The sequence below is a fragment of the Coturnix japonica genome, chromosome 7 (assembly GCF_001577835.2).
Source record: "Coturnix japonica isolate 7356 chromosome 7, Coturnix japonica 2.1, whole genome shotgun sequence".
Classification (NCBI taxonomy): Eukaryota; Metazoa; Chordata; class Aves; order Galliformes; family Phasianidae; genus Coturnix; species Coturnix japonica.
Window position 1 is genome coordinate 18,179,028 of NC_029522.1, and position 17,305 is coordinate 18,196,332.

Below are 17,305 nucleotides of genomic sequence, written 5' to 3' on the forward strand. Positions count from 1 at the left end.
CTGCAATGTTATTCCAATGGAAAATTCATTAAATTTCATGATACACACACCAAAAGGAATGCTGCTTGACCACCAGCCTAAAACTGCTAGAAGTAGATTGAGTCTATCCAGCTATTTATTTCTAAATTGAACAAAAGCCTGAAATTAAGATTACTTTTTGAACACCTGAAAATTCAGAAGACAGTCTGCAAAATGTCAGTGTCCAAGAAACCATTCTTGGTCAAGAAATGGGTGAACACAGGCACTGACCATCTGTTTTCAGCAGCACAACCACAATTTTATAACGTTCTTTTTAAAACTAGTGAGATTGAATAGAAGTTCTCTCGCAGAGCAGTGGAAGACACACGGCTTTTTTCTGCTTCAAGAAAAACCCAACAACTGCTTCAACAAAAAACCCCACAACCATGTAACCTCATCAAAGAGGATGTAAAACACTGTCAGAAAAGTAGAACAGCCCACCTTCCAGAGCACATCATCAGGAGAGCCACAGGAGAGGCTACCCCAGAATAAACCAGAAAGATATACTTTTTTCCTCCCAAATAATCTGAAGCCAAAATGACAAATTTGCTTGGCAGCACTACTTTCATTAGCATGGTAATAATTAACAGAACCACACATTATGATGATAAACTCAAGAGAGGTGAAATGAATGAAGGGTTAAGCAGTCCTTCCACAGCAAGTGAAATACAAGGCTGGTTACTAAAGTGCTTATGACTACAAAGACACTAGACTGCCTCTCTTACTCATACATTTCCACAACCCTCTTTGCTCCAACGTCTAATTGCTGCTCATTGATCACCAGGAGATTCCATCTTGAAACCTAAATACACAGCTTGCTCAGTAGCAAATTAACAAACAACTTAAACAACTCCTGATCAGTTCTAGCACTTGCCAACTTATACTAGCAAGAAACATTCTTACCTCTTTAAATTCTTTCACTGTTTTAAAGTAAAGCCTTTGTTTCTCTAGAAGCTCTAAGTATTCATCATTCAACTGATCTCTCCGCATTTTATTTTCTTGCTTCTTCTTTTCCATCTGTTGGTACACAGGAAGGATTAAAGGTCACTTACTGTATAAGAAACACCCACAAAAGCACATGAAGTGTAAGAAATAATTTCCTAAAACAATGAGACGGATGCTTCACAAATGACATCCTTGCCTTGTGCTTTAAACACAGCAAACATTTAGGACATCTCAGAATCAGTGGCACTGTAAGAAGCATTCAGAACTGAGTTAAGGTTCCTGTCTCTGCAAACCCAGAATTTTGCCCACCAAACTGGTCTACATCAATGATGACATAGTGAAATTAACAGGAAACTGCAGCCTTTGGATGAAACAGCAAGGTCTTGATCTCAGTGTTTATGCTAGTTGCACCAATTGGAGCAGGGCACATCTTTAACTTTTCTTTGTAATTTTAACTTCTCAAGACCCATACACGAAAATTCTCTTTTGTCTTTGTGCCAAAGCTGTGACAAACTCTAAATGGAAAGATCAGCTCTTATTATAAGAAGGTTGCCTTCCTCTCAAGAATAGAGGCTACTGACAAGCACCACATCCATGGACACCATTAGTTGAAGTAACTGCTGGCTCATGTGTGTACACCAGCCCAAGACCACGTAATACGAAGTTCACTGAGGATGAACATTCACAGAACAGCCACTGAGTGTTAACCACAAGCAGTTCTGTCTTCTCTGCAGTAACTCCTGGGCTCTGCACACCCACAAAGCCCTCAAAGCCCTTCCACTTGACCTGTGGGCACAACACATTTTTCTAAATCTACTTTAAACACCAGAATGAGAGTCTCACATAGGCACAGCTGTACTTGTGCATTTTCCAAATGGAAAAAATTCCCATTGACCTCTCAGGGACTTCAGTGAGACTTTGGGTACATACAGCTGTTTCAAGCATCTACATCACTACACAGCCAGTAACAAGGAATATAAAATTCCCACGAGCAGAGAAGAGTTAAGAGTACCTCTCTTCTATTCATTTATATTTCAGCAGTGGCAGTTCCCTATGGATGGGGAAAAATTAATAACTGTTATTTCCTTGCTTAATTTGCACCTCACACACTGAATTTTGCCATGCATAGTTATTATCCAAGGCTTTTCTGAAATATTTTTCAAGTTTTATTAGAACAAGTGAGAAGCATCTCAGACCTTCATTCGATTCTGTTTGATGCCTTCTACGATCTGCTCCATCTGACGTAAGAACTGCTCACGAGAACCAGAAGATGCCATTGCCCTGGGGGGGAAAATAAAAGCAACAAACTGATATGTATGAGGGACAGTGCATCTCATCTACAATTATCCTGTATATTCACCCATGTCCAAGTGTCTGCATTATTTTTTTTTACATAGAATACTAAGTAACCATTTTAATCTCTGATTTCAAGTAACAGTGCAGATCTTCAGCTGATGTAAACTATCAAAGAGATGGGAACGGAGAATACAGAGTTCATCACAAAGAGTTCTCTCTGACAGTTCAAATCTCTCATATGTTTTCAAGAAACAAATTGCTATTAACTGATCAAGAGCACAAACTGGTAAGAAAAGCAGCTGATTCGAACATAAAGGTGAGTGGAGGACTAGGAGAACAGTCAGGATTCTAGAACATTGTTTTGTGTCCTAACAGGAAAAGCCCTGAAGTAATTTTGGGCTTGTAACTTACCTTGAACAGATGAAGGGAAACAAAGAAAATACCACCACCCCCCCCATTAATGCAGCCAACCAAATCCCAGCTATCAGTTACAGCATTGGGTTCTACTGACTGGACAGAATCAAAAGGATCTCATCACTGAGCAGAACCGATCTACAGTTTCTGCTACAAAGGAAAACACTTGAAATACCCAATTGTTTGGGCTTGCTTCTGTTGTAATTACAATTGTGAATATGACAATACAAAATTAACTTAAGAGATCATCTCCTCTCCTATAACTACTGAATTGTGCAGCTGAGACAAAATTCCTACTGGATTTTTTTCCCCCTTAAGTCAAAAAAGCACCAGAGAGAAATAAACATTGGCTGCATTGCAGATGTAATTTTGACCTTAAGCCTCCTAACAAACTATGATCTGACTTCACACTTCATCAAAACCTTTAAATACTGAGTTAGTTTATAAAAAAAACATCTGAAATAAGCCTGAATCTAATGTTTTGTATTTAATAGAACTACAGCTTCACAAAACGGAGAAAGATACTTCAATTAACTCCAGGAAAATTGAGACTGAATTTCTTTACATAACCACAACTGAACAGCCACATATTAAAAACATATGTTCACTATAAAAGTTAAGCAATACCAAGTCTGAAATACCCCAAACATTGGCTTCAGCAGAATTAATAAACTATTTCATTAAATAGTTTAAGTTAATAAAATATTCTAACAAATTTTTAGAGTCCATAACTCACACCCCCTCCTATTTTTCCAACCAGATACTTTACCCATTGCAACTATCAAGAGAAAAATGACCATTACTTACTGATGAAAGTTGTCATGGATAGAATTCAGTAAATTCACCTGTGAATCAAGAGAAGAAAAAAAAAAAAAAGGAAGTAAATATTTGATGTTCTGACATCATTATGAGTAGCTCCTGCTATGAGATACTGGCACTGCACTTAAATAAAACAAAGAAAAACCCGTTACACCACTAACAGAAGTTATTTTGTTGCTCTTGGTATAACCCACCCAGCTGATTAAACTGCCTGATTTTTTTCTTACTATCTAAAAATTGCTGAGAGCACTAAAATTCACTAATTAGCAACAAATGAGATTCCTCACGGCTTTCAATACCTCTTCCAAGTCTCCTACAGTTAAACCTTCCAAGCAGTTTCTCCTTATGATGAATACCTGGAAATGTACTGAACAAACCTAAGCACTGCAAGCAGAACCATTTTCCTTAACTGCTACAGAAAGCTGAACTGACCTCCCTCGAATCTACAGTCTTCTATATAAATGCAACAGCAATAGGCACATGCACCGCAGAACCTGCAGCTGTTCCTGACCTTGCTATTAAACAAACTCTGAGCAGATTCCAATGCTATGTTGCTTTAAGATTCCTGTTACTCAGAGGAAAGAGATCACTGCGTGACCCATTGATATTTGCCCACAAGTTACCCTGCACAACAATAAAGCCAGACTATAAAACCTGTGAAGCAAAGACATATTGAAAAACTCAGTTTAAAAGCATTTTAATAATTAAACTTTCAAAGTGTGATTAAAACCATCAACTACATGAGAAGAGACTTTCACATCAGAACTGTAACCTTCACAGCCATAATTCCACTGTATTGCATTACCCTCTATTTGTTGAGCAAATGTTATAACAGGGTTGGGCGTTTTGTAAACATAGAAAATAAAAACAAACTAACAAAAAAGCCACCAAAACCACCAAACCAAACAAGAAATCTTCATAAGACAATAATACATATTTAACGAAACTATGACTGTGCATGAAGCCATTTGAACATCTCTCTCATGACTGGCATCAAGCTAAATGAAATGCTTGAACAGTTTATTTGCCTTTTGAAATTATATCCGTGCAAGTGAAGCTTGGAACTTGGAAGTTACATGCAGCATAAGTTAATTGCTGAAGAACATTTCTGCTTTCAGACCTATTCCATCAGTTGTCCACGTGCCCTCTAAAGAAGTCATACAAACTACTGATTTTCTAAACTGGAAACCATCTAGCACACATATTAGAATCCACCACTTAAGGGATGGAAATAGTCATTCAGTAGCTTCAAAAACATGTATCCTTTTGTTGTCTTAAGTTTGACAGCCACTTGGCCTCGCAGAGAGAGATTTGCTCAGCAAATGTTACTTCTCTTTTGTTCACAGTGAGCAGTTTAAACATGCTTTACTAACAAACACACCTCCTACAACACAGATAATTTCCAGCTCAACATCAGAAATACCTGTATGAGCCAAGTGTCTCAATTTCACTTTCAAAGACTGATAACTTAGCTCTGACATGGCTAAACAGACTTTTACTTAGCTTTCACTTTCTCCTTCTCCATAGACGGAATATTCAGAACACAGCAGTAACGCTTTCTTACCTCCTTTTCCAAATATACTTTTTTATCATCCAGTGTATTATAAAGCGTAAAGAACTGCTTTGTTTCTTTGTGAGTTGCTGAGACTGCAAAGAAAGAAAAAGGTAGAACAATAACAGAGCATGAGTGAAATGGAACCTATACAAGTACTCTGCAGGCTTTGTATAATACACTGCAATCAATAATGAAACGCACTCTTTTATATATTCTGGAAGAACATTTCCTCTGCATTTGAATCTCCAGCAGGGTTTGGAGCTAACAAGATTTTATGAGAATTAAACTCCAAAACAACACAGTTTGATGTTCAGCCCCAGCTACCGACAGTCCTTTATGCAGATGTACACTGGCACTATCTGCTGTGCTCCCTTACCACTCTCCGTTCATTCTTCCATCATGGGCATTACCCTTAGACAACACAGGCTGCTGTGTTGCTAACACTAGTCATCTAGTTACCCTAGATAACTTCTGCACTGGTAGGTCACAGAGTGCAGTGGTACAGATTTTCTGACAAAACTGTGTGCAAAAAAACAGAGTGCATTAAACTGCATCTTCCAAGCTACAAATGTGCAAGATGCCCAAGAAGGCTTTAGAACTTCTACTGTTTTATCTCCCTTTTTACAAGATATTTAAGCTGACAGCATTACATACTATCCTCCTTCCAAAAAAAAAAATCCTATCTGTTGTAGGTGAGCACAGCAGATGCTGGTCACAGCTCAGTGGGGAAAGTAAGGCTCAGACACACCTTCCATTTGGGCCTACAAGATAAAGATTGATACTTAAGTCTCTGAAGTGTTTACCTTTTCCCCACTGACTACAGGAACCAAAGATGGTGGGAAAAAGCTCAACGGAGAAGGACAACTGGCAAAAATTATTTCAGTTAACATATCGAACACTGTCTCCAGAATTCTGAACCCAGAAAAAAAGTAGGGGTTTAAAAAGATCAAATGACTTCATGATGCAAATTATTCCCAAAGTCACAGGTAAGACTAAATTAGACTGAAATCTTCACATTAAACTGTAACAGCTAACAAGTTGTTATCTTTAAACAAGATCTTTTCAAATTACTATACTTGACTAAGGTTTTGAATGGAGCCATTAACAGACAGCACAACTCTCCCACCACGTCATAACACCACTAAATATCCAGCTTCTTAAAGGAAGTCCTGCTGCTTGATGTTTTCCAGCTGAAGCCAAGCAGCTGTTCACATCTCCGAGTTGAATGAAATCCAGCACTGACTACTTCTGCAGCATGAGCTGTGAGCAGAGAGCTTTTCCACTGCTGCAACTGACCCTGTATCCTAGAAAGCATACTGAGCACTCACAGCCTGAAAGCATCAAGGAATTCAGGAAAGGCTGGGATAGGCTGGACTATCAGTAAGGGCTGTTCAGCACACTCCACGAAGAGACTTTCCAACCGCTGCTGCTTTGAAATCAGGCTGTTGTCTAAAGAACTGTATGAACAGAAGGACCTTCAGCAGATCTTGATTAGTTCTGTTTTTGCTGGACTTTCTAACAAATTGAAGTGATTCCTAAACCTCTCCTTTCTTGCAGCTCTCCTTTATCTTGGAGCAGCTGAAACTTAGAAGCACTCCAATACAGAACCACTGAGGTTGGAAGGCACCTGTGAAAGCTGCCCTGTCCAAAATACCTTGGACCTAGAAGTCCAAAAACCTGTTTTTGGCAACTCTAAAGATCTCCTGAATCTGGCCAAATGAAAAACCTCCTAAGAAAAAAAAAAAAAAAAAAAATCCCCACAATTCACAGGAAAATTTGCTACAAGTTTTCAGCTCTATTTTCTAAAATGTTTGCCTGGATTGTGCAAGCTCCTGGCCAGGTGACTGAGCACAGCATTATTCTTATATACTGTGTTTATTTTGTGCTACAGAAAATGAAGTTCCAGGAACTTCAAAGCAACATAAATCTACTTATTTGTATATGGTGTATTAATTCTAAACACACTGGTTATTGACCTACGTGACTGAACCTATTACGACCAGAATTTACTCCAAAAATCTTGCGCATCAAGTTTTGCCCACAAGAGAATTCTTATAGCCAGCTTATAAAACCTTGAAAACAGGGTATATAATATGAATATCAAACGACTCCTAAAGTCCACAGAATCAGCAATTGCTGTTGTTACACACCATAAGTTTAAAATGCAATTGCCCTCCTTCTGGGGCTTTAGCCTTCAGTAGAATGTTCCTGCTTGATATACATACCCTGACTGTAAAGTTCAATAAATCTCTTCTGATACTGTGTTAGCTCAGCTCGGCTGGGTACTTCATCAATCTTGCGCTGTAAAATCGCTATTTCTCTGTTTCTTCGTGCCTGAATAGAAAGTTAGGAGGGGAGAAAACAAAGCCTCTTCTTGTTCTCTTCTTAAAATGGATGAAGCCCCCCACAGCAGTACTTTGTTACTAAATAATTAATGTTTGTTGTTTTTTTGGTGGTTGTCTTATTTTTTTTTAAAGCGTTGGCTGAGGCACAATAGTATTTTGTAAATTATTTGTGATTATTATTTATATTTTTCAATTACAACAAAAATTGAAATTATTATTGAAAGTGACAGGGTAAGAAAAACTTTAATTGTTTTATCCAAGTAAGTTTATAGACTTACCAGCAATAGCCGGATCTTTTGAAGCTTTTCCTTCTCAGCTTTGTACTGTTGGTCTATGAGCTTATTTGGCTCCTAGAATTTGAGAAGCCAAAACAATTGTGAGTTACAGTGACAAATGAGAGCTGCAATTACAATAATGTGCAGACTGATTTTTGTCTATATTTGTGTCTTCCACCCAGTGGTTCCCACTGGAACACCATCATCGCTTGCTATATTTTTAAACAATGATCCATAATCTACATCTTTCACTGCAAACAAGCTAAGACTTTTACATTTTAGTTCTTAAGATTTGTCAGTTGTTTTTCTACTGCTTACAACAGACACTCAAAACGAAGCCATGTATCCAAAGATTCTCTGGAACCACTCTGCAAATGTTTAGTATACACTTTGATTCATCAGCAGGGTTCAGAGAATCACAGAATGGTTTGGGTTGGAAGGGTCATGTCATGTCCCACCTCTCTGCCCCCCTCCACCAGCCACAGCCAGGGCCACCAACCTCCAGAAGGGTAAGGATAAACACAGTCCAGGACAGAACGCAAACCTTCTGGCATGTATTCTACACTTCCTGCAATGAGCATGGATGCCTTTTTCTTCTTTAAATATTTAAGTTATGTTTTCATTTTTTCATGCTGTGTTCAGAAGGACAGCAGCATCACTGAACCCATAATCTACCTGATTTCTAGCACATATGTATATCAAACATTTACTCATTAAAACAATGAAGTTGAGCGTTTCATTTTCTGTTCATTCATAATTCATTGCCAACAGTTCGGTCACACCAGTGTTAAACCTAATTTCAGATAGCTGCTAACTGTATGCAGTGTTCTGAGCCACTGAAAAGTTGCGCTTCCATCCTTCAAACATATCCACTTTAAGGGGGAAAAAAAGACCTCCAGAACAAACATATTTCCTGAGGAGGACCTGTGTATGCCATAAATATGAACCTCTAGTAATGCAACATCCAGAGATTCTTCTTTGATATTACAAAGAAAAAAGCAGAAGGGACAAAAATATCTGTGAGTTTGCCCCATGTGTTCTAGCAAGAAGAATGAAAAACATCGTGGTGATTTTTATTCTATAGTACTTCATTGTTTACCAGCCTGAACTGTGGCTTTACCAGAGGAGTAGAACAGAATTCTTCAGAAATTGCAACAGGTATTTTTATCCTAACTAGAATGTGCCCGAGTCAGAAAGACATCAACCAGCAGTTTAAGACACGCTCCTCACACACTTGCTCTTTACCTCTTCCTCCCCATTTTCTGCTGCCTCAGCTTTCAAACTCTCAATATCTTGTTGAAGGCGCTCCATTTCTTCCTGTTTAAAAAAAGGAGTTCATATTGCTTTTAACTGAGACCTATTCTCTTAAAAGAGGATGGGAGTAAGTTTGATATCATACAAGTGTAACAGAATTGTGGTGCTGACCATACACTTTGTTTTAAAACTTGTAAAGACCCAAAAGTAATTCCTGACCCCAAAGTTAAGCATGCTTTATAACTCATTACACAAAACTGAATATCTAATTTATCAAACATGGGAACAGATTTATTTCTTACTTGTAACTATACTTGCAAATATACTCTGCTAGGTAAAACATTCGATGAGTTACATAGCAAATAAGAAGCTAAGAAAACAATTAAATACTACCAACAGCAACAGTATGACACAGAACTGCAATGCATGGAATTCCTAACAATGAATGAACCAAAAGTTAGCCGTAAGGTCATTTCCATCACAATTCTTCACAGTTTTCCATAATATCTGTATAGGAAAACAAGGTTTCTGTGCTCAGTATTTGCCAGAGTACATTACACCTGTCCACTTCCTTCATTCCATTAAATTACATCCCCTACTGTTTAAATAGATGAGAATGAAAGTGAATCTCTCTGATCATATTCCTAGGCAGCCCATAAACACAGCAGTAATACGCTACAGTTAAACAGCCAAGCTGAAACGCTACTTTGAAAACTGTAACAGATTCATCTCAGTCTTTGAATCTAGCGCTTTGCTCCAAAGCTGGGGCTTTCAGCAAGATTTCCACTTTGGCACTGGGCTCCTCATGTCATTGCTGGCTCATCTAAGATAATGGCATGGGGAAACCACAAGAAAGGACAAAGCAGGAAAAAGTAAAATGCTTGTTTACCAAGTTGTAAATTAATTGTTGTCTAACAAATAATAACTTACCCTACAGTGTGCTTTGAATTCTTGCTCTTGGCTTTTAAGGTTTTCATTCATGGCTACCAGTGTTCGCAGATTCTGTAACACACTAAATTTGAAGACCCAGCAAAATCACATTAGTCTTTTCATTTCTAAGCTAAGCAGGCAGAGAACTAAAAGACATTGGAACAAGCTTAGTTCTATACAACTTTCCAATAAAATCTCTGTAAATTAAAAATCCAGACATAGTGACATCCCACTCAGAATTAATTATTCAGTAATCTCCTCCTGAAGAAAGCTAGAGAATTTATTCTTTTAAACGATAATTCTTTGCTTAGATTGAAAAAGCAAGACAGAACAAACAACTTATTTTCAAACCATCATTTTCTATAACTTCAAAAGCAGAACAAACTTACCTAGAATCTGCTTGGGATTCTATTGTTTCTAAGGCTGCTAATTCTTTATCCAGCTTTTCACTGCAACTCTTGACCTAGAAAATGTAATTAATAGCAATCCTTATAATGGTATCACAAACAGATCTCCATTTCTAGGCAATCCAATAAATAAATAAAATCAATCTGTTTCTTTGGGAGCAGAAAAGTAGAAATTCACAAACCCAAAACTTTCTTAATGTAAGAGTTACGAATCAGCTTCTCCATTTAATACAGTCCTCCACATAAAACTTCTTAAAAGAATTCTCAGAAACAATTCTGCTACAGTAAGTGCACAGAAATACAAAAAGAATGGTTACCTCAGTTAATGCCTTTTTTGCTTCGGTACATTTTGCCTGTAGATCAACACATTTAGCTTGCAGCTATTGTAAAGAGAAAGAACAGAGCATGATTCTAACTTTATGCTAATAACACCTATAATAGAGAATAGCAATGTTTGAGATGTTGAAAATGGATATCTGTTAAAGAATAGGCATATCATCACAATCAAGATATTTTCTTGTGTGAGCCTATTTTATTCTAAGTACTCTGAACATTTACTAACAGCACATACTTTCCATCTGTTCTTCCTGATGTATTAGATCCTAGAAAAAACAACAGCTTTTACAAAAGGGATTCTAGCAGAAAGGTAACTTATTGGACTGAATCTCTGCTGAAGTGCTGAAGTCATTTAGCCTGGCTATAATAGCCAAGTTCCATTCCAGACAAAAAAGAGAGTCCTATTTTTTACTTCCCCAAATAAGCTAGGGTGATTCAAGACCTACATAAAAACATCATGAGACTGTACCACAGAAATGTCCATACCAATAAAGCAAGCAGTTATGTGATTTTACTTTGGGAAACTATGGAAAATCCATTAAGTAGTCAGTTACCAAAATGCCAAAGATATTTCAACTTATAAAATTAGCCACTAAGCTATTTGACATCAATAGCTTTCTCGAAAGTACTTATAGTTAAACGTAACATCGCAAGCAGAAACAACAGAAATAGGACAAGAGTTAGAAAAGATAAGCAGAAGCACTGCAAATACAGAAATACATTTGGCTTTCTGATTCACTTCTTTTCCTGATGCTTTAGTTTTCCAGTCAACCCAGAGCCGTGAACCAACACCTCACTCATTCCCATCCACAGGGAAACGTTTAACAATATTTATTTATTTATTTTTATTAGAATTTTCACACTTCATACCAATAGGCCAAATTCGAGCAGCCCGAAGTCCACATTTCATGAAAACTAACACAAAAATTGAAGAGCCACTTGATAGGAGAACTCTTGCCAGAACTTCCTGCAGTACTGACGCGACAATTTCCCAATCACATTTTAAGAGGAAGTCCTGACTATCACTGATTTCAGCTTCTTCTGTCTTACTCAACAAAAGCTGCCTTTGGCAAATGGCAAAATAAGATCTGCTAGGAAATTCTTACTTCAGTAAAGTGATGAAAGAATTATATTTGGCTTACAGCTGCCAGTACTTCCTTCTGTACAAAAACATAACACAGACTGATACACACTGAAAATAACCAGCACAGAATTAAATGGCCCTCAACTATTAAAAGGGCAAAGAGCCTTACAGGGCTAAGAAAATATTTAAGTATTCCTGTGGATACAAAGTTCATCTGGCAACTAACAGTAGGTTTGTAAATAAGGACTCCACTATTTTGTCTGTGCTTTACAAGCTCATTTTCTCTCCAGTGCAAACTGCATCCTTTGCAGCAGTATGCTGAAAGGAAGTAAATACATTTATGCATACACCATGAAAACGGATAAAGGAAACGGCATGCACCAGAAATGAAAAGGTAAACTACTCAGCATACACCAAGTTACAGGAATATTCTGTGTTACTAATTCAGCACCTACACTGTGCTACAATTTTGCAGAAGGCCAAAAGTATCTGCTCCAGAAAAGAAATTATTTTGAATATCTCAGACACTGGGGATCCTTCCTGCTTTCCAGATTGTAAGCATACAGCACATACAGCTGCAAGACTCACCCACAACTGCTAAGCTCACTTACCAGTCTCTCTTGCTCTCCTCCACATTTATCAGTGTCTCCTTCTTTGTACCCCACACAATTCTTACCTCTTCCAGGAGTTTGGTTTTCTGCAAAATCTGCTTATTCAGAGATGCCACCTTCCTTCTGTGTTGTTGAGCAGCTCCAAGCCTTTCTGGTCGCTCCTCAGCAGAAAGCTCAGATTGCTAAAATAAAGAACAGTAAAAGCCTGTTGAACACTTTTTGCTTCTACAGTAGCTGAGGAGATGCCAAACTGGGGCACACTTGGAATATTCCTCACCAAGAACTGTGTCCGCAGTCCAACAGAAACAACAACTTACCAATTTAACTTATGCCAGTGTAAGAAAGCAGTCAAATAACTAAATTACATCCCAAAAGATTGGGTAAAGTAAGCTAGTGAGGTGCTGAGGGAATGGTTAAGAATACTGCAATAATTGATTTGATGCAGTATACTGCATCAGCATCACAGTTAAACCTAGTAGGGTTTTTAAACAACAGCACCACAAACAAAAACAAACATGCTGAAAAACCCCTTAAGCAACAGCACCACTTCAGTATAAGAGGTATTTCCTCAACCTGTTGGAGATCATCCATACCTCAACATGTAAATTCAGAACTCTCAAAAGCATCCAATGTTTGTCTTTAGATACTTAAACACTGGCACAGATGCAGCAAGCTGAATGACAATGACACACTCAGTGAGGTAATTACATTTACCTCTCTAAGCTTTTAATTATTTTTATTTTACTTTTGTGAACTAATTCATCTACCCTAACAATTCATGCACTCTCTTTCAATCTAATTAGGAAAAGAATGCCTCTAAACAACACCTGCAATGCTATATTAAAAAGACAGATATCAAGATTTACTTATATCTTGTACTACCAGGGACATGATCAACTCCTTGCACTCAGCTCTTGTGAGGCCACAACTTGCACACTGTGCTCAGTTTTGGGCACCTTGCCACAAGAAAGACACTGAGGCCCTGGGGGGCATCCAGGGAAGGGCAATGAAGCTGTGAGGGGTCTGGAGCACACGTCTTATAAGGAGTAGCTTAGGGAACTGAGATTGCCCCTGAGCCTCCTCTTCTCTAGAATGAACAATCTCATCATTCTCTACAACTCCCTGAAAGGAGGTTGTGGCGAGGTGGAGATCAGCCTCTTCTCCTGCCTAACTAGCAGTAGAACAAGAGGGAATGGCCACAAGTTATCCCAGAAGAGGTTCACGTTGGATATTAGAAAAATTTCTTCACTGAAAGAGTGGTCAGGTACCAGCATGGGCAGTACATACATTACATGCAAACCAAGAAAACTGGAAATGTGAGAGAAAGAATTGTTATGTTAGCTAAACCACCTGAGGCTGGTCTTGCAAAAACATTAATACGAATCCATATAGGACAGCCTTGGCAACAAATAGTTCAAGTTAAATTCATTAAAATCTTCAGAGGAAGTGTATGAAGTGCAGCCATACTCCATTTCTCCTTGTTTCTACCATGCATATATTCATTTTAAAGATTATGCCCCGGATAAAAGGGAAAAGAGAAGCAGAAATCTATAGCATTAATAAAATATTTAGGTTTTCTCTACTAGAAATAACTTCCCTTGTGGCTTTATTTGTAATGTAAAAATTGTTGCAATGAAAACACTTCTCTCACTGCACTTTCTATGTTCCTCTAGAAGGATTCAGTCTGAATAAACTATTTTTCCAAAGTTTTATAAACATGACCAGAAAGTAAGACAGGAAAGCTACTGAGATTACTATCAAATCAACAAAGAATGTAGATCAGTGTGTTTTGTATTCCTCTCTATGAACTTGCACTGAAGATCTCAAAACTTCCACTATGAATGGGATTATCTGTAAATCATCTGAGGGATTATCCCTCCCATACAGTAAAATTCAAAGCTACTTTGAATAACTGTCCTTTAAAAAGCCGCAATGGGTGGGGTAATAAAAAGCTATTTTTTCCTTTGAATTTAAGAAGTAATTTAACAGAGTGAGCAGAAAGTTGCATCCATTCATCCTCAGCAAAAATACAATCTTTTAAGAACAGCCTTAGCAAATGGCAAAATCACATCTGGAATTCTGCTTGCCAGCTTTCTTCATGGGAAATGCACCTGTGGATTCTGTTAAGATTCAGACAGACAAATAAGCACTTCTTCCGTCCTTCAGACTATGAATAGTGACAAGGGGTTAAAATTATTAGAACAGTACATGAGTGCTGTTGCTTTAATAAGCTGTTTGGTAACATCCTTAGTTCTCTTTTCATGGTGTATGCATGCACACATCCTTTTTTTTTTTTTTTTTTTTTCCCCTTTCAAATCCAGTAGATTTGAAAAGCGATATGTTTTTGGCTTGACTTGAATCAGTTCTTACTTCCCAGAGTATTAATCATTGTTCTACTGCACTAGTCAAGGTCTTGCTGCCTTCTCTTAGAGCAGAAGAAATGTAACATTGAAATATGACCCTTGGACTTCTGTTCTTCCAATCTTTTATAATAAAGAAAGGCCAAGAATTTGCTATAGACTCTGTTGAGTTATAGGGTTTATCTCTCAAATGGGAAAGCTTCATACCTCATAAGTGTCAACAAAAAAGAAGAAATATGAGAAGACTACTGGACAAATAAGAGCAACCTATAACTCACAACTGGCAGTGATGTATTATATGTATTAATTGCTTGAAGAGCTAGATTTTCTTCTCACATTACTGTAAAGAAAACAATCACAGCTGAACACAATGAACGGAGCTAATACGCATCCCTGACTTTTAAAGCAACAACAATTTGGTTTTTTTTATAATGCTTGATTGAAAATGACAGACTCAGAATAAGTGATAATTGGAAACGAGTGCAAGATTCCTGTGTGTGTATTTCTGTACTTGACACTTAACGTTTCTAAAAGTATTGAGTTTACACCTCTGACTAAAGGGCACAGGCCCTTTATCCCTAAAGAAGTTTAAGAAGCTGCTTAACACCCAAGATGCCCATGAATGTAATTAAAAAGGCCTGCTCTGCCAAAAACTTACACATGTTTGAGCCTAATTGAAATACCTCCCTGAATCCTGACAGCACCATCATCCGCAGCATATATGAAATATTATTGCTTTAAGGCAATCACAGCAACTGATTTGGAAGCTTTAATTAACAAGCTGTCAATCATGACTCGTTAAATCATAATCAGGAAACACACTTACCTTTTCAGCATATTCTGACACTATTTGCTTGATCTCATCGGACTGGAGTCCAACTATCTGTCCTACTGTGCTTGCTGTCAACTTGCCCTGCAATTGTATCAAAGTGACAAAACATTGAGTGTTTTGGAACTGCCTGTGCATTATGCAGTGCAATTTCTCCATGCTCTAAACATTTCAGTCAACACTGAGAGCAAACTAAATACTGCCTTATCTTCTGAGATACCACAATACAGTGAAACAACTCCTAAAACATGAATTTCTTCCCATTCCTCTCACCCAAAGAAATTTCAAGATTACTGCCATCTAGAAGTTCCATTACATACAGATACACTGCAGCTGACTATGAATTTTAACTGAAATCACAAAAGCAGTTGTTTTTCTTCCAAAAGTCTTATAATAATGGTATTGTTTCTATAATTTATCAGCACTCTGGAAAACACCATGAAGCACACAGAATTTTCCTTCACTCTCTCCCTTAAAATGATTATTCAGCTGGCCATCTCCATCAGATGAATAAGGTAAGATCATACTGCATATCTCAGGTAGCTGCACTGTGATGCCTTGCCCCTTAAATTCTCCTTGTAAATAACATTTGAAAGAGGCACTTGTTTACATTATTTTACCAGGATTAAGTTATCAGCCTCTTAAGAATTAGTGTCTTTCTAATACAACCATCTTCTCATGCACTCTATTTGTGAACATTTAAATGCATAATCATTCCAAGACTTTAGACTCACAGGTAGCTTGATTTTATGAATAATTACCTTAAGGAGAGAATGACAACTAGAAAATAAATGGCAAAATGAGAATGTTGTACTTTCCAAGAATGAAAACAATTCAAGACTGGAGAAAACTGTACTAAAATTTGCACGAATATCCTTACCCTGTATCTTAATGTACTATGGAGCCTAACAAAGTAAGAAACACAGATGATGAACACAAACTGTGACTGCTAAAACATAACCAACCACAATTTAAACAAAGCTGTATCAATTTTAGACACGTTTACCTCTTCTGTTGCCATTGCAGCCATTCCAGTCATCAGAGTTTTAATGCGAAGCTAGGATAAAATAAGAGGTATTACACAAATCTTCTATTACCTTATTTCTGACTAATGACAATGGTATACATGTACAACTATTATAATGTAGTGTGCATCTTAATGCATGTAATGGGACAGCAAATCTGCAAAAGTTAATTCAGAGGTGGCTGAAACCACCAAATACAGGAAAACTCTATATAAAAATACATATTGTATTAGCCTGTCTCTCCCCATATCAACCCAAAACCTGGCCGCTTAAAAATACTCAGAGTCCATAACAGAAGTCTAACTTTTTGTTACTGAAAACCAATAAGCATTTAATTTTGGAGCATTGATTTCAAGTTCCATATTCTCTTCTGGAAAGCAAGCACAGAAATCTTCCTTCCTTAAGAGAATGACAATGATAAAGGAGAGCAGTGATAACTGCTTCCCTCCCCATAAGTTAGTTTCATCCATGCCTACTCAAATAGGTGACACACCTCTTCAGCTGCCCGAAGGTCATCTTCATCACAAGGCTCAGCTTTTCCTGCTGCTGCAAGCCCTGAGGGTAGCACAATTTTCTTATCTTCAGTCTTTTAAAGAGAAATTAAGAAAGTATTATATCTAGTTGCAGTAACCTATAAGTATTAATACAGACAGCAAGGAGGAAAAAGAAAATAACAACAGAAACAAAAAACCCCAGATCTACTATGTTCCAGTTATGGAAACATTTCAGCTACTGGAACAGCCTCACACATCGTTTCATTTTTCATGACAGTCTTTTCACATTTCATAAGTATTCCAGCTCT

The 17,305-nt window shown here is 37.5% G+C and overlaps 1 protein-coding gene across 5 annotated transcripts in view; it reads right to left on the bottom strand.

The window, feature by feature from the left end:
* Window positions 1-17,305, bottom strand: part of CCDC93 (coiled-coil domain containing 93) — a 63,305-nt gene that overhangs the window by 1,298 nt on the left and 44,702 nt on the right. For all 5 annotated transcript variants that reach the window (XM_015868733.2, XM_015868737.2, XM_015868732.2 and 2 more), the window contains 14 exons: window positions 16,997-17,089; window positions 16,485-16,535; window positions 15,476-15,562; window positions 12,355-12,471; window positions 10,576-10,638; window positions 10,241-10,314; window positions 9,852-9,933; window positions 8,913-8,984; window positions 7,671-7,742; window positions 7,273-7,381; window positions 5,057-5,139; window positions 3,481-3,518; window positions 2,160-2,244; window positions 922-1,035 (listed from right to left, as the gene is read on the bottom strand). In XM_015868733.2, coding sequence (XP_015724219.1) covers window positions 922-1,035; window positions 2,160-2,244; window positions 3,481-3,518; window positions 5,057-5,139; window positions 7,273-7,381; window positions 7,671-7,742; window positions 8,913-8,984; window positions 9,852-9,933; window positions 10,241-10,314; window positions 10,576-10,638; window positions 12,355-12,471; window positions 15,476-15,562; window positions 16,485-16,535; window positions 16,997-17,089 — 1,140 coding nt within the window. The remainder of the gene's footprint in view (window positions 1-921; window positions 1,036-2,159; window positions 2,245-3,480; window positions 3,519-5,056; window positions 5,140-7,272; window positions 7,382-7,670; window positions 7,743-8,912; window positions 8,985-9,851; window positions 9,934-10,240; window positions 10,315-10,575; window positions 10,639-12,354; window positions 12,472-15,475; window positions 15,563-16,484; window positions 16,536-16,996; window positions 17,090-17,305) is intronic.